The sequence below is a fragment of the Leptosomus discolor genome, chromosome 1, assembly GCF_034619465.1.
Source record: "Leptosomus discolor isolate bLepDis1 chromosome 1, bLepDis1.hap2, whole genome shotgun sequence".
NCBI lineage: Eukaryota > Metazoa > Chordata > Aves > Leptosomiformes > Leptosomidae > Leptosomus > Leptosomus discolor.
In genome coordinates, this window is record NC_141391.1 from 162,816,252 (window position 1) to 162,840,057 (window position 23,806).

Sequence of the window (23,806 nt, forward strand, 5' to 3'; positions counted from 1 at the left end):
CACGCAGCCCCTCCAGCGAGTAATCCCCAGGAACAAAATAAATCAAAGGACTGATAGTGTAGTTCTCCATGGATTTGCAGCTGCACAATTCAAAAGCAGGCTTCCCCTTTCTTCTTTCTGTTGAGCCAGTGCTAAGGGCAGAGAGAAAAACCTGAGCTGAAACAATAATGACTCTCTTCTGGAGTGGAAACTGGAATTCACCCCTCCATCCCAGAGGGGCAGGGCCAGGCATAAGTATTTCCCCTCACCCTGCCTGCCACGTTTCTTCTTCTCCAGTCCCGAAGGGCTGGGTTATCGCTGTGTCGGAGAGGGCAGTTTGTTTGCACAGCCCTTTTTACCATTCTTTGAGGTGAGGCTGTCAGCCAGGGGGTCAGCGTATATCAAAAGGGACTGAATCATCAGACCTTAGAAAAAACTCCGCATAGGAAATATGATTGGTTGGAATATATTGCTGCGAGAACAGGGAGGGGGAACGGGATGGGACATGTGCACGCGTTGGGAAAGGGTCTCTCCCAGCTTTTGCACAGATCCTTGCCCCTATTTATCATATCAACACACAGACCATGCTTTGTCTTTTAGAGTGAGCGATGGAGGCTAAACATTTCATCACAGCAAACTGAAAAATCTCTGCTGCTTTTACTTGGATGTGGGAAATGTTCACTTGCTTTTAAATATGAAGCTAAACATATATTTGTGAACCTACTGTCGCTTTCATGTGGGAGCCTTAGCTGAACATAAAGGATTACATTGTGCACCTACCAATGAATAGAGCACCTAGGATTAAAGAGATTTTATTTAGCCACACATGAAATAGCAGAGCTGATGGCAGCCTCTGGTCCAGAAAAAAAAAAAAACAAAAAAAACCCCAACAAGTAGTTTAGTAAGCACTGGAACTAAAATAAGCCACATCTCCTGTGTATTTGTATTCATGGTTGATTGACTAGGGTGTCTAAGTTGGCATAAACTTCATTTCAAGCCTTTTGTAGAGATTAGGCACTTATTAGTGTTTCCACTTCTATGGAGTATCTGAAATCTAACAAGGCATGAACCCATGTTGTAACTTTCCCTGTTGGGGACTGTGATAGGGTCTCTTTTTTGCTATCAGGCCACTTATTTTCACAAAATTTGTAGGGAGGTAATTACGCTTCTGCCAAACTTGTTCAAAATCAGCCAGTGGGTTCAAAAGTTATTAGAGAGATGGACAGACAGGCAGACAGATGCAGACACCATGACCACATAAGCTTCATTTCTGTCGGCAATTAGGCTAAAAAAGCCTATATTGAAATTAATTTTTAAAGGGGATTTGATAGGCAGAGGAGTAGACCTCTGCAAAGTGCAATTTCAAATTTTAAGTTAATTTCATGGTAGGAAAAGCTATTGATGACAGTCTGGAATATTAAAATTCTCCCTTCTACCTAAAGAAGCGGAACAGCACAGGATGAGCTCCGGTGCACCACCTCATCCTCGAATTTTTAAGCTAACTCACTGAGCACAGGTGATTGCTTATAGAGAGGAGACAAAGAGCAGCTCCAGCAGCTCTGTCCCTACAGTTTTTTGTGCATGTGAGCACTTAGGGCTAATCACATACGTAATGTGCTGCAAATGTTTGTATTTCACCACTGCCTTGCCTTTATCCCCGTTTCCTTGCTCATCCCTGCCAGCTCTGTCCCTGGGCTGCAAGGGGGACGCATGGCTTTTTATAAACCGCAGTAGGGCCTGAATCTTGATTAGGGCCCCTAGCAGCTATCGCACACCACGCAAAAATCATAATTTAATGTTACAGCCCCCAGTCTCTCAGCTGGGACGTGCGTGTCGAGCCGGGGGTATTTATTCATGCTCCCAGCCTACAACTGGGAGCAGGGCTGGTTTATTCCCAGCTCTGACACCAGCCTGCTGGGCGGCCTGGGGCAAATCGCTCTGCTATCTTCCCATCTGTAAACAGGGTACGTACCTCCTGCTTTTGGGGAGTCGCTGAGCTGCTACTGCTGCTTTGGAAGTGGCTTTCGAGAGGGCCGCCTCGCAGCCAAGCTGCAGCCGAGGGACCAGGGCTTGCGGCCACCATGGTGCTCTGCCCATGTCCCCGGCCCCACTCGCGTCCCCTCATTCCCCGTGAGCACCCCTCGGGTGGCTGCCACGTCTGAAAAAGAGCGGAGGGGAAGCCTTTTAAATAGACTTTTGCATCTGCACCTCAAAATCCACCCCGTGGCCCAGGCCTGGTTCTCCTCCAAGAGCTGTGGTCAGGGACCCCGGCACCGGCCATACCGGGGGCGGGGGGAAACCACCCCTGTTCCCTAGGGTCCGGGGCCACGGACGGGTCTGGCAGAGGGGTAGGACAGAGGAGGGACAGCCGCGTCCCCGGGGCACCACGGGTGCGTGAGGGGCCGGCGCAGGGCGGCGCAGCCGCTCCACCCGTCGGGGCGGGCTCGGGCAGGCCAGGTGAGGCGGTGCCGCCTCTGCCTTTCCCTCCTTCCGCAGCCGCCCGGCGCTGCGGGTGCCGGCAGCATGGCGGAGTCCCAGGTGCTCCTGCTGGACGAGTCTCACGTCAACGAGAAGGTGACGGAGGCCCAGGCCCGCTTCTACTACAGCGAGGAGCAGCGCCGGGCCCTGGAGGCGCTGGTGACCCGGGGCGACGCGGCCTACCGGGAGGCGCTGAGGAAGGAGCAGCTCCGAGACTTTCTCTCCAGCCGGGAGCTGCAGGCCCTGCGGGGCAGCTGGCGGGGATACGACGACCCCCAGGAGGGCAGCAAGGTGGTGCGGGGGCCCGGCGGCGAGACCCTTTCGCTGGCCTACTGGCCCGAGTGCTCGGACACGGAGGTGCCCCCGTTGGATTTGGGCTGGACCGACAAGACCTTCTACCGGGGCATCAGCCGGGTGGCCCTCTTCACGCACCCCCGCAAGGAGGAGAGCGCGCCTCACCTGAAGGAGGTGGTGCGGGAGATGATCCAGCAAGCGCAGAAGGTAAGGCCCGGCCGCCACACGACGGGCCGCCCCTGCCCGCCTTTACGCCTGGGCCGGGGGCGCCCGGGCTGAGGGCCTGGCTGGGGGATGCGTGGGGAGGAAGGGAGGCAAGAGCCCGCCAGGGCCGGGCTTTCCTCGCTGGCTCCTTCCAAAGCGGGAGGAGGACGTTTGCCCTCCTGCTGGTTGGCGTCCATCTGGGGTTTTCCCTGCGGTTTATTGCCGGTCACGTTATGGTTTGCCAAAGCGGATACCCGGGATGGGGTTGAACCCCTGCACGCGCGCACACACACACACCCCCCCAATATTGGGGTTTTCTACCCGTGGTTCTCTTTGTCCTGTCCCAGTCCGGTTCCCTGGCTCAGGGGAAGGCAGGTCGTGATGCTGGTACAGCCACCCTTCCTGTACGTGCAGGTATCCCTAGTTAAACATAGGGCAGCAAGTTTGTTTATGGGGTAGTGGTGTTTTGAGTTTGTTTTGTGGCCTCAACACCATCCAGCCTGGACTGCAAGCAGCCAGAGTCTAGACAATATGCGGATGCTCCTCCTGTTTATCTTTGGCTGGAAAGGACTGTTAGCGGTGACAGGGCACCTCTGGCAAAAAAACAAACCAGCCGTGGTGCTACAAGAGCTTGCCTTGAATAGGTGGGGGCAATGACGAGGGTTTTCTAGGTGTGGGTGAAGTTTCCAGGGAAGACGACCCAGGAAAAGATCTCCTGCAGAGCTGACATCCCCCCTGGGGAAAGAGGATAACAGTGTAAGAGACTTCATTCCTGCTCTTAGTTTTGCCACTTTCTGTTTTTTTCTGCTTTCTAATTCAGTGGTTACTTCCACCTCCACCTGCTCCCCACTCCCCTCGCCCCAGCACACGCTGTACGCACAACTTTTGCAGACTTGTTAAAACCAAATCTGCTGGGAAATACAGAAAACTTTCCAGAGAGGCATTAATCCAGCGGGTGATCTCCTCAGCTCCCTGCTTGCAGAAATACGTGCACACCCCGTAATCCTGTTCAGCGACTGATGTGATCAGTCGTATAGAAGAGCCAGAAGCTGCAAAATCCTTGCACTCTGATTTAGTGTGACTTCACGTTCTCTTCGCGCTGCTACAAATGCCTCTACAGAGGCTGCAAGGACTGGGAAACTCTGCTGGTTTTGGTAGCTGTGCCTGGCACTTAAAAGTAATTAATTCCTTTGTAGATTTTTTTTTTTTTCACTGACTGGACGAACTGTGCCCCTCCCAGCCCAAAGGTGGTTTCATGTTTAACAGCCACTTGAGCGTTTAATGGACCTTTTCGTAGATAACTATGCTTATTGTGTTCAGCTGAGCTGGCCGTGGCAAAAAAAGTCTCCCGGTAGCAGCTTTTCATTCAGTAGATGAGAGCTGGGTTTTGTGTGTTTTTTGAGGGGGGTCTAAACAGATACAAGTAATACATGGCACATGTCTGTGGGTGGCTTATAATAAGTGTTTTACAAACATATGTTAATTAAGCTACCTTGCCGCAATGAGATTAGCAAGTTAACGCTTGCCAATTTTTAAATACCTATGAAGAGCTAGGCACACCTATGGGCCCTATAGATAAATTTATTATCTATAGGGTAGGTAGAGGAATGGAGAAAACCTCTTGCAGGGGTAGACAATCATGCTCTGACTTGCTGTGTTTGGGAACGCTCCTAGGTAATCTTGACAGATCACCAGCTATGGCAGGGATTTGAGAAGACTAACATAACAACAGGGGTTGCCCACTGCACGTGTTGCTGGTTTAAAAGTGCCAGCTGCAAAGCAGCTCATCTGCTTTTCATACAGGACTGCAGTTTTCATGGGTTTAGTCCCCAGTCTTGCAAAGAAGCCTGAACTGACCCAGGACCCCAAAGCCTGGAGGCAACCATCCCTTCATATTGCAAGGCCAGTACTAACAATTAATGTTTGTCCAGGATGTGGTGTAATTTCTCAAGTCATTGGACTCATTGCAAATGGAAGGGATAGAAAGAAAACAAACTCACACTTCTGCTATCTATTCTTGATCAATTCCCTATGTGGATGTTCTTCAAATGGATATTATCTGGCATTCTTGCTCCTAAATAACTATATCCATGCCACAGTGTGTGGAGGGGAGAGTGAGCATAATAGGTCTGAATTAGCCACAGAATCGTAGAAAACTAGGTTGGAAGGGACCTCAAGGGTCATCTAGTCCAACCTTTCTTGGCAAAAACACAGTCTAGATAAGATGGCCCAGCACCCTGTTCAGCTGAATCTTAAAGTTGTCCAATGTTGAGGAATCCACCACTTCCCTGGGGAGATTATTCCAATGGCTTTTTGGTCTCATTGTGAAAAACATAATGTGTGAACTCTTTGTGGCTTTAATTATAATCTGCCTTTACATGAAGTTGTTCAGGAATAAAGTCGCACAAGTTCACTGTATTTTAATTTTCAGAAGTTCTGGTAACATTCCCTGCATCTTGCTACTTTTGCTGGGCAGTGAGAACCAAGGCGGGACCCAAAATCCAGTTCTGCCTAGCAGAAGTTATTGAGGGATTTAGTATAATGTAGCTCCACGATAGTTCACCTGTATCAGGAATCTACATGTTAATTATGAACATAAACACAATGTCAGCTATTTTTTTTCCTTTTCTAACAAAGAAAAGCTTGTGTAAGCATTGCTGACAGAAGGAGCGTGACAGAGCAGATGTGTTGGTTGTTGTTGGCTGTACAAGCAAAGACTCAGCAAACACAGCAGGGGACGTTTACTGTGGCATCACTTTCCCAAAAGCAATTTGTTCAAGGGCATTTTTCAAAGAAAAGTGGTCTCTGGTGAGAATTATTCCCCTTTCCTTAAGAGGCTCCTGCAACTTGTGCTGCACCTCTTCTAAACTTCAAGTGAAGACAATCCTACTGTTCAATCCTGTCTTCATCTCCATTCACACCTGTACATGCCATCCCCAGCACAGCTTGGCTCGTCACTGTGACCCCAGCACCTGGGAAATTAAAATATAGGCAACTCTGTTCCCAAGACACTGTCATCATGAGAGCTCTGACCTGGCAAGTTGATGTTTGCCAGCAGGACTAGGAAAACAGTAGTTCCTTCATTCATAACCTTTCAAATGTTGAGGAGAATAACTCTGTCAGGCAGAAAAGTGAATTGATATTTCTAATGGTGTAAAAGATAGAGAAAGGGAGAGAAAGACAAAGCATGTAAGATCAGCATTAAAGTTAGCCATAACCTTCTTGGTTTTGTTGTTACTCATCCTACGAATGTTCAGGCTTGTCTGTCATGTCAGTGCAACCTTTTGTTTTTATGTAAAATCTATGCCTGGAAAGAATGATTAGTTTTATACCAGAAACAAATGTACATGTGAAGACAGAGACGGATCATTTTGCCTCCAAATCTTGAACGCACACTCCAGTCCCTTCCTGACTAATAGGAGGTGTTTATGTTTGAGCTCTGTAAAGGGAAGGCAGCCCTGAGAGCAGACTTCTTACAGAGAACTGGGAAAAAAAGAAAATAAAATTCTTGTCTGCACTATGGCTGAGGATTTAGGCCATGATTCCTCTGCGCGTTCATTCTTCCATTACTCACCTTCTGATTAAGTGTTAGAGTTGTGCTTTTCACTCTTCTTTTTCAGTCCATTTTCAGAGTTCTTTTTGGTTTAAGTGGCTTCTCACAGAGGCAGCCTAAGTTTCGCAATACAGAGGAAAAGCTTTGGCTTTGGCGTTCCTCAGGCTGCTGAAGTAAGCCATCTTCCCCTAGAAGAACTCTCAAAGAAATGCATTCAGTTTCTTTGAAAGTGTATCAGAGCCAAGCCATAAAATTACAAGATTATTGGTAGTGCTTGGGCATGTACATCCTTGTACTTTTGTCCCCCCTGTATCCTCTTCCTCCATATTCTGCTATCAGTGCTGTCCTTTATTTTGCATCAGTGTGATGGGCCTCCCTTTCAGTTCCTAGGATTTTATTCAGTTGTCTGTCTGCTGTTGTCTTGTTTCCAGATTATTGCAGTGGTCATGGATGTATTTACAGACCGGGACATCTTCCGCGATATCGTTGATGCAGCATATAAGCGCTGGATCCCCGTCTATATAATCCTAGATGAGGAAGGTGTGAAGCTCTTCCTGGAAATGTGCAGATGCCTTGACCTCAGTGACCTGCAGATCCGGGTAAGGTATTCAATACTGAACCATTATTTCCTGCAGGTCAGTGGCCTTTTTCAGTTCTAATGAGTCTTGGAAGTCACTTGGACAGGCAAACACCTCTCTTCCTCCCTGTCACATCACAGCACTTAGACAGGGGTTGATGGAACATAGAGGGATAAGAGAGTTGTTTGCTAATACAGAAGGCAAGAGAAAGGAAAGATTTGGCTTTTTTGCCTTTCACCTGAGACAAGGGTCTATGTAGTTTCTTGGCTTTTGTGACCTAAAAATTCTTGTTTGGGAAGAAAATTGTCTGAGGAAATTCCTGTGGGTCTCCTATGCAAGGATTCAGACTAGAGTCCAGAGTAGCTCTTTGAGTTGTTGTCTGCATGGATCCCAGTTATAGGACACATATACTCTGTGAAATCAAGACTTTCGTATCCAATAGTGCTCATCTGGGAGTGAACGAGCTTGTAGTCCTCCTTTGCCTGGGAACATACAGGACTGAGGAGCACAGCTGCTCCCCAGTTCCATATCAGAGTATGCCTTCATACAGTGCACACAGCACAGCAGAGTAGTCAACCTAGTTTGGTTGGCGGAAGCAGCCTCACTAGGGTCTCATTCCTTTACATACAGACTGAAATCCTTTATGTGTTTATACTTAGTATTGTATTCCTTGCTTTTTTCATGTTTTTTAGTCGCTGTCACTATTAGAAACTTTCCGAATACTGAAAAAGTTGCTAGGTTGGAAACAACATATGGGATGCTGGACTTGCCCCTCTTGTGATCCAACTGTTCTTCTGAGCAGTAGGAAAAAGAAAAAAAAAAAGTGCCTTTTTGCCTAGAGGAAGGGCAGGTCTTCCATAAACACTCAATTAATAGTTTTTTTTTTTAAAAAAAAAAAAAACACAATCAAAACTGAAAAAGCTCTGAAGGTTATAGAGGCTTATATTAGGAGAACCATCTTAAATCTGGATGAAAATGACTTGCATATATCTGAACAGTGCTCCTGTGAGCTGCCACTCTGCTCTGAGTTTCTGAACTTCATCAAAAAAGACATCCAGCCGAGCAGCTTTCTCGTCTTCCTTTAAAAGAGAGATGGAAGTTTCTTTCCTCTGGTATCTTTGAAAGCAAGACACAAGCATCATTATAATAGACCTGTTTCAAGCTTCAGGGGTATTCTGTGGCCTAGACTCGAGTCTTTTTGGTACAAAACTGTGAAATCACAGCAGTACTTCCATTTGCTTCGGTGCCTGTTTCCCAGTACTTTTCTCATTGTGTCATGTGCAGGAATCGTGGCTTCAGTACTGCATATTTTAACTCCTGGGTAGAGTGAATGAAAAGATGCTCTGGCATTATAGAAAAAGTTGCAATGCTATTGGAGAGGTGAGTTCCTTTTGTCTGCCTTCTCTGTCTTTGAACAGTAAGCAGCCCCTTTCTGCTCTTCCTCTTACCTCTTTCTCCATAGGTACCTACGCAGACTTTACACTCCAAAACCAATCATCACAGTGACATGCTACAGCAGCGACTGGGTCCTGCAGCAGCCTAGTTGCGTTACCCTTTCCAAAGAGGCAGAGTTCGAACTGATGCTGTCAAAAGCAGGAGAATACTTTTCTGTGTCCCTTCTGTGCTTCCTTCTCTCACAGCAGCCCTTGCTATGTTTTTTATTAGACTCCTTCAGCTAGAAAGAGTCCAAAACCAAGCTGAGCTGAAGGAGGTCCACTGAGAAGAACCTTTTAACATCCTTCTTTGACCTAGTTGTTCACTCTTCTGCAGAGCTCCAGCCTGCAGAGTGCTGTCCTTCAACTTTTCTCCCTCTTTTCCCAGCTATCTCATACTGTATCTTAAATTCCCCTTACGGTTGTTGTATTCCTTTTCCAGTATGGCTAAGGCTCTAATCTCGTTAAGGTTAATGCAGTTTATTCCTGTCTATAGTACTATGGAAGGACTGGGAAGAGTCGTCCTGTAAGGGGAAACAGGTCATTTGCCTCTCAAGGAAGATGGCCTCTTGGTATCCTGTGCAAGGCTGCCCTGGATGTACCTCTGCTGCTGCTTGGGTCAGCATGGCAGAAATAATCATCTGGTGATTCTCCTGACACCAGGCTTTAGATGCCCAAGGAATCTTAAGCAAGGTTAAGGCTTCCCCTTGAGGACCTCCCCTCAACACACCTCACTGATGCAATGTGTCGAGGGTTGTTTTGAACTTTTAGTGTTGAAGACCCAGATTTAAAGCAAGAAAGCAAGCTGGGTCTCCGGTCTTGTTCAGGCAGAATCATTTTGTCCTGCATTGCTTGATCACAGAGCATGTTGGAATTGCTGAGGAAGAACGAGAAGCTCTAGTGCAGTTAACTCTATCGTTCACTCATTTCTTATTTATGAAATCTTTCTCCTGACATCCGCTTTGATGTATGAGATTCTTCTACAGATTTTCAGCAGCAGGGAAAACGTTCTTTCCTTACAGTCTTTTTCTGTAACCATTTTGCTTTCTTCTAAAAGATTTTCACCAGTGGGCCACAGTTTGTCAGCAAAGGTACTGCATACTCTTTCTTCCTGTCATTTTTCCCACCTTTCCTTTGGAATGCTTGTGCGAGATATACAAGATGGCTTTTTCTCAGAACGTTGCAGCAATGTGGGTTGTAACTTTAAGGTTTAGAGGCAAGTTCTGATCCCAGGGAAAGAGAGAGATGACACACTACCATGGGCTGTCATTGCTGCAGGGTCAGGATGCTTATTCTGTCTTCTGTCATCACCAGATACTCAGATTGTTCTGTAATTCCTGCCTTTTTTTTTCCATTGCCCTGTTCATCCAATGCAGAGTGAATACCTCAACAGTCCTAGTACAGGAGATTTACTGTTAACATTGGATTTTGTCCTTTGTCTACATACAGTGCTGGCCGTTTTTCACAAAATTCCTGGCTGTTGTATCATTTTGAGATGGCAAGGTATCATGATCTGCTGACAGTCTCACAGGAGGGGAAACTGCTGTAGGAAGACAGAGCCTCACTCTGCAAAGGCAAAAAGTTCTTTACTGACTGCAAGCATGAAAAAACCCTCGATTTTTGTCTGAAGGCCAGAGATCACTAGAAACGCATTTAAATTCAACCATCGGCACATTCATCCTGGGATGTTAGTAAGATTGTGCCTTGTGTGTATGAGTCATGTGGCTTCCTGAGCCTACAGGACATGGTTTGCCAGACTTCTGTTATGTTTGACATAAAACTGTTCTTCAGAAATCACAATGAATCAAAGTTCTTATAGATACAAAATTCATAGCCCCACAAGAAGGCCTCCTTTTGTTGACCTGAGGGTGAGTGTTCTCACCAGTTTTTAGATGCGTTCTCTTTCTCCCCACGCTTCTGCTAACCAAGACCCCAGTAACCCTGCTGAAAGACAGGGAGTTCATCTACAGCTCCAGGCAAGCCCAGGGAATGATTACCTGCAGGAAGTTCACCTTAATGTTAATTTTTCCATTCATTTTCTCAACATGTAAGGAGTTCCTCCCCTCACTCCAGGAATTCTTAAAAGTTTCTGCCTAAGAAGTTTTTGGAATTTCATTTCAGTATTTCGTGTCTTTCCACCAATTCCTAACTCAAGTGAGGGAGAAGCTGAGTGTAATGTGATGCAGTGCTGTTGGCTCTTTAATTACCTCTTAGACAATTCTTCTAGACTGCTTGTGACCTTTTGAAAATGGGGGCTTACACAGCTCTCTTTTTGCAAAGACCGAAATAAATAATACTCAGTAATGACCTTGGCAGGCCAGGTCCAGCTAGCTGCATTCCATCTTGTTCTACTTGTATACCTGCAAGATTTACTATTTTACTATTTACCTTTTCCAAAACTGTTCAGAGCAAACACATAGGATAAGTCCACTGTATTTCACCGCATTACTTGGTGGCTGCTTCCAGATTGTGGCTGCTTTTGTGTCCCTGTGTCAGATGAGCACCTGCCACCCATCTCTCTGACCTGGAGGTCTGATCACCAGAAACAAGAAAGTTGCAGACCATGAATAAGAAAAATTCCTTTACTGTTGTTACTATGGTCCTGTCCACATGAATCCCATTCCTCTTTCCCCCTTCTGTGGTACCGCCATCTAGAGTTTTAGAGTTGGAAATAACAGGCATCTGCCCCCCCACCCCACCCCAGCTGTGTGCTCAGGTGAAGCAGAAGTACAAGAAAACAAAGGACAAGAGCTACCCCAACAGGTTCTGTTGACTGAAGGGATCTGATTTTTCCAGGGACAGCAGAAAGGGATCTCCACACTTTGAAAAACACAGGCAATACAGTTGATTTTGCATCAGTGTTGTCTGTCAGCTACTGCTTTTGTCTGTTGCCTCTCCTTAATCTGTTTTACATCTGTTGGTTTACAGATGTTGTTCATGCCATCCATCCCAACTTGAAATAAAGGTCCCTGCTTACCTTGCCCGTATATGTCAGTAGTTGTTCCAAGAGGGAAGGTACACACAGGATTCCCTGGTGGAAGTACCTACAATGCGCTTCCCTTTAGGGTCTGCCTTGTGTATCCCCTGTACTCAACTCCAGCTTGTGAGCACTACTGCCCGGGTCTGTCAAGTGACAACTAAGTGTCAGTCACAGCACAACCTATTACTGACTTTCTAAACTGGGTCTAATTTAACTTTCTGTGGATTCAGGTTGAGTTTTAAAAGTGCATCACAATAAAGCAAGAAAGACTGATTCCTTCACTGTTTGCATTAGGATGCTCTGTCAGGCTTGACTGTTACCAGTCCGTATTAAGTTGCTGCCAGGGAGACGTTAGTCACTGCTTGTGATGAGGAGTGGTGCAAGCCTGTGTAAAGAAAATGTGGAAATGTAATCCAGACTGCAGCTTCCATAAGCCAGGATATGACAAATGTTAAGCAGGCTTCTGCAAGAATCCACATCTGGAGGGGTCCCTTCTATCTGGTGAACTAACTGGTCTTCTGCACAAAATATTTGTTACTCCTGTGACACCAGTGCCCCCCCCCCCAGAATGGCTGCAATCTCACCTCATTCGTATTTGTCTTTCCTCTTTTGTTGTTGTGTAGTCTTCAATACATGAACCCAGGCTTGTTCTTCCTCTGTACAGCTTGATTTATCAGTCTACAAATGCTCCAAGATCCTTCAAGGCAGAAAACATTATACAAATAACCTGTTAAGTGACTCGATGTTTATATGACTTTGTGCTTGTTTTCTGCATTTCAAGATGTATTTATTCACTCCTGTGCCTATTTTGTTCAAGGAGGTTTATGAGTTCAGCTGTTTGGTTCTATCCCCTCTGTGCCTTTCTAAGTGTTATGTGTAGCTCAGTTACTGCAGAAACTCAAATGTGCTTTCTTTCCACCAAAAGAAGGGATATAATTTACAAACACAATAAAATCCACACTTGTTACATGCTAAGAAACTTTCTGCTCACACAAGCTGATACTTCTTGGTTCACAAAGGTACATGACATGGACTGATTTGAAGAACAGAGGTCCTTCTTGATACTTGCAGTCAATATTCCATGATTTGGCAAATCCCACATCTAATTTTACTCAGCAAGGAAAAAAAAATATTTCAGGTGATCAGCCAGCCAACTACAAATGTTATTCTAAATACTGGAAAGGGCACCCTTTCTCCTGTGCTCTACCCAACCTGCATTCAGCATCCCACACATATGAGTCACTGCTAGGCCTTGGGCAAGTCACTTCATCTTTTTCTCTCTCAGGCGCCTCATCTTTAAAACAGGGTAATAATACTTTCAGCAGTGTTGGGAGCATTAATTAGCTAATGCCCACACAGGACTCCAGACAGATCAAGCAACAGATGAATGCAAAATAGTAGTATCATCAGTTACTCTTAGTCAGAATTTGTACTGCCACTGCTGTATTTTAGTGGGGGAAATAGGAGCAGATTCAAAAGGCAAGAGTCATATTCAGAAAAATGTTTTTGAAAGAAACCTGCATTCTTATAATCACTCGTTCCTGCATGCTGATTTTTATAGCCTGTCAATATTTAAGCTGTCAGTGAGGTTCATAGTAATAGGACTTAGCTCTTTGTGGGATCCGAGGCTGTGCTAGCATTAGCCAAATCCTCATGATTCTCCTGCTCTGCAGATGGGGGACAAATAAGGCAAAGGTGAATTAACTTTCCCAGAACATCACAAGCAATAGTGTCAGAACTGTGATTACACCTGGGACTATCTGGCTCACAACCCTGGATTTATTACTCCAGATCACAATACCTTTTAGTTTTTCGTTGTTTAAAGAATTCTTCCAGAAACAGATGGTAGAATGAAGAAAATGGTCTAAATTTATGTGTCAGAGTGACAAGACAATTTGCTCTAAACTTATACTGACAGTCAATGTTTTGGGGTGGGGGGATATTTCATGTTAGACAGTTTGGCAGTTCAGCCTCATGCAGCCAGGACCCATGAGCAGGATAACACTCAGTCCAATGTATTCTTATATAGTAAGTGCAGGCACACGTTTGTTGTTGAAAATTGTGTAACCTTAAATCTGTGTTTTCTCCATGCCTGGTAGTGCTTTGTTTTATTACTTGTAGGTTTGCTGGTCAAAAGGTGTGAGACGGGAGGTTTGGGGAGAGATGTTATCTTTTTGTAACTACTTCTATTCATTTCATGAAAAGTTTTTCCTCCCCCTTCTTCAGAAATTCTTCTTTGCTGATCTCTTCAGGACGTCAGTGAACTGAACTATTTGGGGTTCTCAGCAAAATTATAAAAGAGTTCTCCTTTTGTTATAACAGGCAGGAAACATCTGTCTTTTGAGCAATAGAATTGTTTCCTCCTCTCTTCTGTAATAATTAAATTGTCTGGTCTTCTAATTTGCCCAGTTTTGTCAAGCCACTTGTTGCTGGGAATCAGAAGACAAGCACAAAAAGAACCTAATATAGACCTGTTTCATACACTGCCCTCAACTGTGGCCTTTGCACTGCACAGGTGTTGCAAAGTTCCTTGGTTTTGTGGTCCTGCTGATGCAATCTGGAGAAGAGCTCACGAGTGCCGTGGAACAGGGATCAGGATTCAGAGAGTGCAGACGTGACTTGGAGATTCCTCTGATTCATTCCCCTGAACTGGGCTGAGCCTTCTGAGCTACAGCACAGGATTGGAGGTGGAAGATTATTTGATTTTGAAAGTGTTGACTTGCCAGTGGCCTAAGATGAATAGCTGAAGACAGCAGGCAGGCTTACAAAGATGCTGACCCATTGGACAGGGCTATAAACTGATGGACGGGAGTGACTTAGATAGACAGGGGATGACAACAGGTCTTACGGCACTACGCTTTCCTTTCTGCAGCCCTTCTGATTGCTGGTGGCTGATACAAAATGAGCTGTAGTCCCAGAAGTGGTGAGATAACGTGAGTGACATGTTAAGACTTGGAGCTGGCAATTATCTAATTCTCTGCCCTATTGATTGTGACATTTTGTCTTTTCACCTCCCTGTTAGAATATCCGCATACGTTCTGTGACAGGAGTTGGGTTCTACATGCCAGCAGGGAAGATCAGAGGCACACTGGCATCCCGATTCCTGATGGTGGATGGTGAAAAGGTGGCCACTGGATCATACAGGTGGGTCGCTGTTGCTTAAGGCAAAGCTGCATTCTTTGTGTAAAGAATGCCTTGTGGCTTTGCTTGAGAGTCTTCTCCCCATGTCATTCCCTTTCGTATCCCAGTCTCTAAAATCTGTCTGGCATCTGTAGAAATTAGGGTGGGACGGCAGAGAAGGTGGCATAAAGCACAAGGTGCTCCAGAGAGTACGGAACATGCCCATGCTAGTGGACCGTTTCAGTGGGCTAGGGATAGTTCCACACTGCATCAGGTAGTGGTCTGCAAGGACTGCCCACCAGCCATTGTGCTCAGTTCTCTTCAGCGAGGTTTTCAGTCTGGAGACTCCCCCTCTTGATGCAGTGTTGCTTTTTTAAAATGATACACTGTCCTTCAGAGTTTTAGGGCCTTTTCTTCCAGATCTGGTCTGCATGCCTAATGAAGAAAATAATAAAGAGCTTCATGCATCTGTCCTGACCCATCCTGACAAGGACACATGGGCAGATGGCACAATGCTACATATTTCCATGTAGTGTCTTAGATATTGTTAGGTGGGCTGGGTCAAGTATGCCCCCCAAAATCTAATGTTTGTTCTGTTTCCTACTCTTAGCTTCACATGGAGTTCATCCCACATTGACAGAAACATCCTGCTCGTGTTGACAGGACAGCACGTGGAGGTGTTTGATGTTGAGTTTCGTGAGCTCTATGCCATCTCAGAGGAAGTTAATTTCTACAAGGAACTGGGTATTGCTAACCCATTCCTTCTCGGAATTGGGAAGCCAGGCCTTCATTCCTCCACCGTGGCTCGGAAGTTCATTAACCCCAAATACGGTTTAGTGGCAGGGGCAACCCGTGGTGATATGATGCTCTGGGCTTCACGACACAGGCAGGATAATCAGGGGAACATGGAAAAGGAGGAAACAAGTGAGTCAAAGAAACGGTTAAATCAGTTTCTGAATGACTTGGTCACATTGGAGCAAGAGTTCCCAGAAATTGATCCACCTTTGGAGAACTTGAACAAGCTGAATCGGAGCCCTCAGAAACTGTTCTCCCGGCTCCACATGGACCTGAAAAATAAATCCAAATCCAGAGAGTCTATTCGTGACGTGAAGAAAGAAGATGCACAGGTCAATTCAAAGCAAGGAAAACGGTTTGCCAGTGGGCTTTTCAGTCGCAAGGCCAAACGATCTCCAGGCTCAAGCATTGAGGCAAATTCTTTTGCTAGTGAAGGACATTCAGGAGAAGACCTTGGGAACATGAAACTGGAATATGAGCGTCTCAGCATTGGCCATGCAAGTGTTCGGAGCACTGGAGGCATCTCAGGTAAAACCTCTTCTACTAGCATATTCTGCTTCTGTCTGTCTTGTTCTGAGTTTGGCTGATTGGTGCAAAATATTTAGTACAGGCTCCTGTGAGTAGATCCTCTATATTAAAATGAGCAGAGTCAAAGAAGAGTAGAAGTATCAAATGATACAGGCAATGCAAGTTGAAGGCAATTTAATGGCATCCTTATTGTAAAGTTGGTACTTCTCCTGTAAATGTTTTCTGATACTTCTCAGCAGGTGGGTATGGGGCAAAGGGAGAGGAAGGTGAATGTCTCCTTGTGTGAAAGAGGTTGTGTGTACGGTTCATGAAGTGCGCTGTCCTAATAAACAGGAGCAGTATGTTCACTGTTGTAGTGGCTAGCAGGGTGCAGAAAGGTTTTCAGTGTAACCCCTCCTTTCCTCATTTGGGTTTAGTCGGGTATGTTTACTGTGACAAGTTGCTGGTGGAGAAAAGAGGAAAATGTGTTTACATTGAGTTGAGGGGGCAAGGAGTAGAGGAGAGGGTGGAAATCTTTTTAATTTGCTCCTTTATCACTTTTTGAAGTGGGGAGAAAGGTGTCAAAAATGGAGGCTATGGAGAAGTACTAGATCTCAGATTTTCTTTCTTTGCTGACACACGATTGATATTTGCACTAAGTCCTTGCAAGGCTTCATCTGGTTGAAAACACAAATGATAAAGATTTCTCCCAACTTACAGGTTCATCACTAACTTCCCAACATTTTAGATGTTTTGTCAGATTCAAGTAAATCTATGGACTATTCAGCCTGGTTATCTTCCTTTCTCAGTGAGCTGTGCTGGATGTCAATACATCCTGCGCCAGGAGAAAAATGAACTAGTTCCAGGGAGAAAATTTCTCTTCAACTTGTCTGGCCAGAAACCATTCTGTGCTCTGATGGATGCAAAATGCAGGTGTAGAGAGACTGAATTCCTTTGAGACGGCCATGATGTGAAATGGAAAGACATTCTCCTGAGACCAAAAAGAAAAGCAAGGTGTTGGGAAGGTCAACAGCAGCGATTGATTAGGTTCTTAGAAATATTTCTGTCTGCATGAAGGACAGACTCAGAAATGCCAAATGAACACAAGAGAGAGGAATTGTAAGAAGGCATGGATAGTTTAAGACTATAGTAGACCCATTTTAGGATGTGTGTTTGGCATTGGGGAGGCAGAAGTAAACCCTGGTCTAAAGAGGTCCTCTCTCCAAATCACTTTGTCTTGAGCACAGACAGTACATGCTGCTGGGCCCCATTCCTCAGAACCCAGAAAAGCGAAATCAGTGGAGATCTATAGTGAGATGTATGGTCATCTCCTTTCAGAGGAACGGACCTGAGGGCTTGCACTACCCTCTAGTGACAGAAATAGAGAATTGTGTAATCTCTGATTTGTCAGCACTTTACAATATCAGAGATTCCCTGCATTTCTCACTGTCAGCTGTTTTAAAGCAGACAGCCTGCCATTCCCACATGTCATGATGAAATTAGGCCCAGATTAAGGCACGGAAGAGGTGGATGTCTCTAGTCGAACAGCGAGGTACTGTGCCCTTCGGGGGCGTTGCACAGTCAGGGCAGCAGGGCTGTCCCTGTTCCTTTTAACACGGTGGATCTGTGCCAGACAGTCTGATGCTTGATCTGGACCATTTCCACAAAGACACTATCATGCTGTTATGTTCAGGTTTTATTTATTGCCACTGCTACTACCTGAGGGCTGCCACCTCTTTCAATAAAGGGGAAGGAAGAATTGAGAACAGGTGCAGGGAAGGCGCAGAGGTTCAGCACACCAGCCTTCCTGCTGTGCTCTTCCTGACCTGGTAAGTCTTTCAAAGGGTCCGTGCAAGTATTTTTTTGCTTTATGCAAAATGAGAATGCCTGTTCATGGTGGCAATGGGAGGCTCCACTGCTTTTGAAGTATGATGTAAGTAGACTTAGGTCATCTGATGTTGTAAAAGGCTGGAGGAAGATCATGCTTGTGTGTTGCTTTTGAATTGAATCACTGTTCTTGAGAGAAAGCTTCTCTAGTCTAATGGTCCCAAAGTGGCATGTGAACAGGGATGGGAGAAGGCACACTGCGAAGATGGAGACTCATGAGAAAGAGAAAAAAAAATTAGTTACCCAGAAGATCCTGCAGCTGCTTGATCAGTAGCACGTGCTTCATTAGGATATAATAAAAAATTCTTGAACGTGGGCATGGAATAGAGTTCCAGCTTCAAGACAAAACACAGGAGGCACTTTGTTCTTGGGTAACTGTAGGACTGACTTAGTATTAAAAGTTTAAGTTGTCCTTGAGCAGGTCTAGTAAAAATTGGGAGGGTGGGAAGTGGAAATGAAGAGGGAGAGGGTACTTGGTATGCAGTCAGGTTAGGATGCAATTATTCAGAGCTTCACAGTTTGAAATAGCTGCCCTTACCTTTTGTAAAGATTAAACAGCACACTTAAGCCCTGTGGGCCTGTCTGTGCACACATCCTCCAAAGTCACTGTTAATTCTGTAGTACCACAGAGACACATCCCACCTTGCAAATGCATAGAGAGACCAGATCCACACCCCAAGTAGCGTAGCTCGAAGAGTAATTGAAAGACATTATTCAAGCAGGCTAAAGGTCAGGTTCAGTCTTGGAAGAGCAAATGGTGATGAAGAGAATGTGAACTGGGAAAGGAAGTGATGAAAGTGCATTCTGCAACAAAGTCAGAAAATCTGACTCAGTATTTACATGCTAGAAAAGGATGCCTACAAGTCAGAATTGGGAGTCTGGAAAATACAAGGGCCACAGATAGTAATGTCCCAAACTAAGTGCCCAAATTCAAGTTAACATCCTGAGATGTTGTGCTAGCACGCTGCACGGACATGGTGCTTTGTCTTACAAGGCTTTCTTAAACCACATCATCAAATTGACACAGCTCTCAAATTTCGCTGTTGCCCGCTTAGGAACACAACAGCAGCAGCTCTGAACCTGACCAAAATCTTGTTAATTTTAAGCTGCTGCTGGGCAGACTGTGATCAGCAAAGACACTGACGTCTGTGTGCAGTTTCTGGGAAATACTGCAAGGATTTCAAAGCTATGTGCCTTTGGAAGGCCCTCACTTTTTGTTTTGTTTTCTTCTTCCCTGCAAGAAGCAAAGTGGAATAGCAGACCGATTTGTCCTCATGAATGTTGGTTGCAGAACACATATACTTAATAGCAGGATTTTGTGTTTCACATTTGGGTGCTTTTTGCAACAAGAAATGGGATTCACACTGAGCACTTCAATGCCGCAGAAATAGCTGCTTAGTTATCACCAGTGTTTTTCAGCTGAAGTGGGATCGTGGACAGGTGGTAACTGGAATTTTCAGCCTCTTTTATAAAGAGAAAGAGGGGAACGTTGTTGGGTACATACAAGGAGGGTGTTTGCTCTAACTGTAGCAGGATCTGTAGAAAAAGGTCAGAAGACAAAAGCAAAAAGTGAGAAGAATAAAGGAACTGGGAGTTGAGATTAAGCAGAGGAGCACAGGCGCTTTTGAAAGTAAACATGAGGGTCTTGAATGTGATACAGACAGGGAGGGGAAGAGGGGTGGTGTGGAGACAGGACTAATGATAGACTTAGTAGTAACATATAAAATGGGTCAAAGCGGGGACAGGAGATACAATGAAATGCCATGGAGAGATGTGGGGAGGAGGCAGTAGCATACAGAGCAGCCACAAAAGTGAGGGCAGGTTGCAGTGCAGCCTCCCACATGGATATCAAGAAGTTGCAGTGTGGAAGAAGTGGAGAGAAGGAGGGAGAGAGGAGAGGGTTCTTCCCTTCCCCATTATTTATCGATGAGGAAAACATTGATCAAATACCCACAAGCAAGAGAGTAAGGTGGAAAATGACTCACTTGAAGCCCCGTTCAGTGCTTGGGCTGAAAGCTCCATCGTCTTACCAAGGTTGAGACTTCTCAGCAGCATGTCACCATGACCTGTGACAGTTTTCCCTCCCTGTTCTCACTCTGTACCAGCCACTGGCTCCAACTGCTTGGGAGATGCACGTATACCTTCCTTCTGTACAGACACGTGAGTGGGGTCTGCCCTTGTTCAGAATGACTGCCAGCCACATGGCAGTCCCTCTCAGTACATGCTGCCCTGGGCTATAGGTGATGTAAGCCGTGCTGAGCTCAGGGCACAGACGAGCTCTCTTACTTGCAAAAGCCTCTGCAAACACACTTTAGTACAGCGCTTGAGAAAAGTATGCTGGGGCATCCAGACCAACGCCTGGCTGTAACGAAGGAGATCAGACAGCAGTGCAAGCATTGAAAAGTACGGATACTGGGAACAGAAAGAATCCGTAGAGTGAGCAAGGAAAAAACCAAAGTTGATAAAAAATTGGGGCAGCATACTGTGCTACTTAAGGGAGAGACCCTGAGCCCTCGGGATTTGTCTTGCAGAGGAAATGGTGGAAGTACTGGCACTTGAGATGTTTAAAACAGGACGTGAAAAAACCTCTACTGAGAATGTGTATGGAGATGGAATGGATGAGATGACCTGACTTCTTTTTTTTTTTTTTTTCATATCTCACTCTTTGGAAAACCTCCCACCCAAGTCATGACCGGACTGTTTTTCAGCACCAGCTGGGACCTGAGAATACCCCTGAAGCTGGCCTGGGTACAGGCCAAAGCCTGGAAATACTTCTCCAGTGGCTTTCTCCACAGTATGCTCTGAATTCGCTCTTACTTTAATGTCTTTTCATTTCACAGTAGTAGGAAATAAACCCACGAGAGAGCACAGAGTAATGTAGGTCTAACACAAGGTGTGTAGTGAATAACAAGAGAGGATTGAAACGTGAGTCCAAACTTTATCCAGGTCTTGTTTACTTAACATTAACATTACTTTAACTTCTTTTCATTCCAGGTAACCGGGGTCCAAACTCCACTACGAGCGATAAAAACAAACAGTCTACCTGTGTGTTATCTTGATTGGGAAGGACTGTCTGGAGAACTGAAGACTGAACAAGCTGGAACAGTAACCTCTTGATTGATTTTGAACCTACAGCCTTGTCCTCACACGGTGGTCTGTAAAGCCACTGCACAGTCCTGGATGGCACCTGGCACCCCCCAGTTAAAGTACATTTACTGGGTGAAGCATAGACTTTGGATGGTCGGTCCCTTAAATGAGGGTTAGTGATGAATGTATTAGTCCGTGTGTCTGTGTGCACACATATTTTATGTATAAAAACAACTGTGATGACTGGTCTCAGAGCTTGCTCTGTGTCCAGATGAATGCAGGAGATTTTCTGACTTACTTGTGCTGCTACTTCAGTCTGTCTAGCTACAGACTCAGAATCACTGTGTTGCATTGTTTACTCTACTGCACTGCAGAAATGTATTGGTCTGACTGGCTGGGAGGCTAAATCCAATCAAAGTGGCAAATTCTGGGTGAAATAAGGATGTTTACAGACAGCGTAGCAATCCTTCGTCCACAAGGAGTCTTCCTGTAGATTCCTGTTGTCACTGATCCACACAGAAATGAGTGCTCTGGGAGAAGGGTGTAGCTAGCAGAGGCCAACAGATTCATATCTTAACTGTTTCATGTCAGAAATACAGCAGTCGAACAAAATGATTTAGCAAGAATGTAGTAAAGAGAAAAAATTTAATGTAGGGGGATGTTTAATCTGTGGTTGAGACTGGGTCAGGAGAAATGCCTTATAAGGGGAAGTGGGCAGGATCTGGGAGCAATAATGCAGCCTTCAGTGGCTGTTATAAAATCCTGTTTGTTGCTAATTCAGCAATACTTTACTAACTGAATGGTTAAGGAGCACATCTTTGAGGGCTGAAAGAGGAAGCAGAGGAGGCATACAAGCTTTTCAAATGTTTGTTGGTTTTGTTTTGGTTTGGTTTTTTTTAAGTTAACCTTTCCAAACTCTAAATCATGCCAAAATCAAGAGCTCTGATCCGTAAGAAGCACTGCGTGCGATCAGACCAAAGGCCATCTCATCTGCTATCCTGTCTCTGAGGATAGCCGGTAACAGGTGATCACAGAAGCATAAAGTACAAAGCTTGTATACAGGGGTCTTTCTCTGACACCATTTCAGCAGTCTGTGGGCTTTCTGAACTGGCAGTTCCTTCTGGACCTGGCCTTAATGAATGCACTTAGTCCCTTTTTAAAAATCCTTTTCTACTTTTGGCCTCCACCGTGCTCTGTGGCAATGAACCCTGAGTTCATTGTGTGGTATGAAAAAGAACTGTTGTCAGGCTGTTTTAATGGTTTTCTTGACTGTTTCATCAAGTGACCCTAATTCTTCCACTATCAGATGCAGTGATGACCTCCCCTATTCCTTGTGTCCTTGCCACTTGTGATTTTACAGAGCTATATCATATATGTCCTCAGTCATCACTTCTTCCAAGTTACAGGTTCATGGTACATGTAGTTATTCATTGTATGGGACCTGTTTGACACCTCTGTGTTCTTACTCACTGGCCCTTTTCCAGTTCTTACCCACTAACAGAGTGGAGAAGTGGGTTGTTTTTGTTTCTTCAGTGTGTGGATTGATGTTTCACTCTGCTTTCTTGCTATCTAAATTATGTACTCTGCTGATATAAATAAGCCCTCTTTGATACCTAAGAAAAATAAATCCTAACTGTAAGCAGACACCTGAAAACTAACATACCTACTTGCCAAAAAACTATTCAGACATCAGAAAAATACAGGTTTAGTTTTCTTTCTTTTTGTTTAGAGAAACCATTTGGGTTTTTCACTGCACAAGGAATTCACAGCAAAGGTAACTGCTGCACTCCCAACCCAGAACAAGCTGTTCCAAAGACTCTTCTAGGTGGTGCGTTGCAGTAGAGGTTATTACACTGAAACAGCTGTCTGTAGTTGATGATAAAATGCAATTGATTGATTAATTGATTAGCTGCCTTTCCTGGAAGTGTATTTAACTTGAATGGCAAGCAGGTCTGTTCTACTCTGAGTTTACCCCGTGGAATGTCTTGAGATCCTAAAATACCAAAGGTATTGTGTCCTCTGTTAACAAACATACTCATCCTCACTCGGTGGGTTAAACGCTTGCTACTCTATACAGCTATTCTATACAGCCTTCTGGGAACAAGCTGTAGTTTTACAGCTGGGTCTGTCAGCTCCTATTATCCAGCAGTGTTTTAGAAAATTGTTCCTGGTAATGGGAGAAAAGCGGTGTTGGAAATGACACCATCACTTGGACGTAGAAGTAACTTAATACGTGAGTTATCCTGTTGGCTTCAGGTGTACGGTTCATGTGCCAAAATCTACTTGCTCTATGTTTGTGGGATTGTCTAAAACGGTTTGATTTTGTCATGCTCCCGTTATTCTGCGGATGTTTGGGAGATTTTTTTTTAATCTCGTATTTATTTCACTTTGTTAGCAGAGATCAGAGATAAATTTATCAGGCAAATATTGTTCCACTTTTCATTCTGATAAGAACATTGTCATCTGGTGCTTCCTTGTTCTCCCAGACTTTTAAAATATTTATTTATTTTTTAATTGTGCAATAGGTTAATTAACTAATTAGTACCATGTTGATATATATGGTCAGGTTTTCCAGGAAGTCCTCTATCTCTTTGGTTTTATGTCTTTGTTGCTTCATCTTGGGTGGAGTGACTTCACAAATAGTCTGAGAGGCTGATTTCACTTGCCCTTCCTTTCCTTCTGTGCTTACTTATTAATGTGCTTTACTTTCTCTTTCCTATGATGGATGTGAGAGCACTTTTCTTTAACCTTGTCAACTAACAGGATCTGCTTTCCAGAGAGAGTCTCTCATCTGTTTGTTTTCTGTTTTGTTGCCGTACCAGTTCTTGAAAGGTAGTGTTCACTTGTTTTTAAATTGCTTCCCCTGTCACAGAAGCGGAGTCTCATGCCTTGACTCCAGGGCCTAGTAGAA

At 44.9% G+C, this 23,806-nt stretch overlaps 1 protein-coding gene across 1 annotated transcript; it reads left to right on the forward strand.

The window, feature by feature from the left end:
* The first annotated feature begins 2,502 nt into the window (after window positions 1-2,502).
* Window positions 2,503-20,867, forward strand: SACK1F (scaffolding CK1 anchoring protein F). Its single transcript, XM_009954820.2, has 5 exons — window positions 2,503-2,958; window positions 6,940-7,107; window positions 14,522-14,643; window positions 15,230-15,942; window positions 20,803-20,867. Exons 1-5 carry the CDS (start codon window positions 2,503-2,505, stop codon window positions 20,865-20,867), a joined length of 1,524 nt encoding a protein of 507 aa, XP_009953122.2.
* The last annotated feature ends 2,939 nt before the right edge of the window (window positions 20,868-23,806 follow it).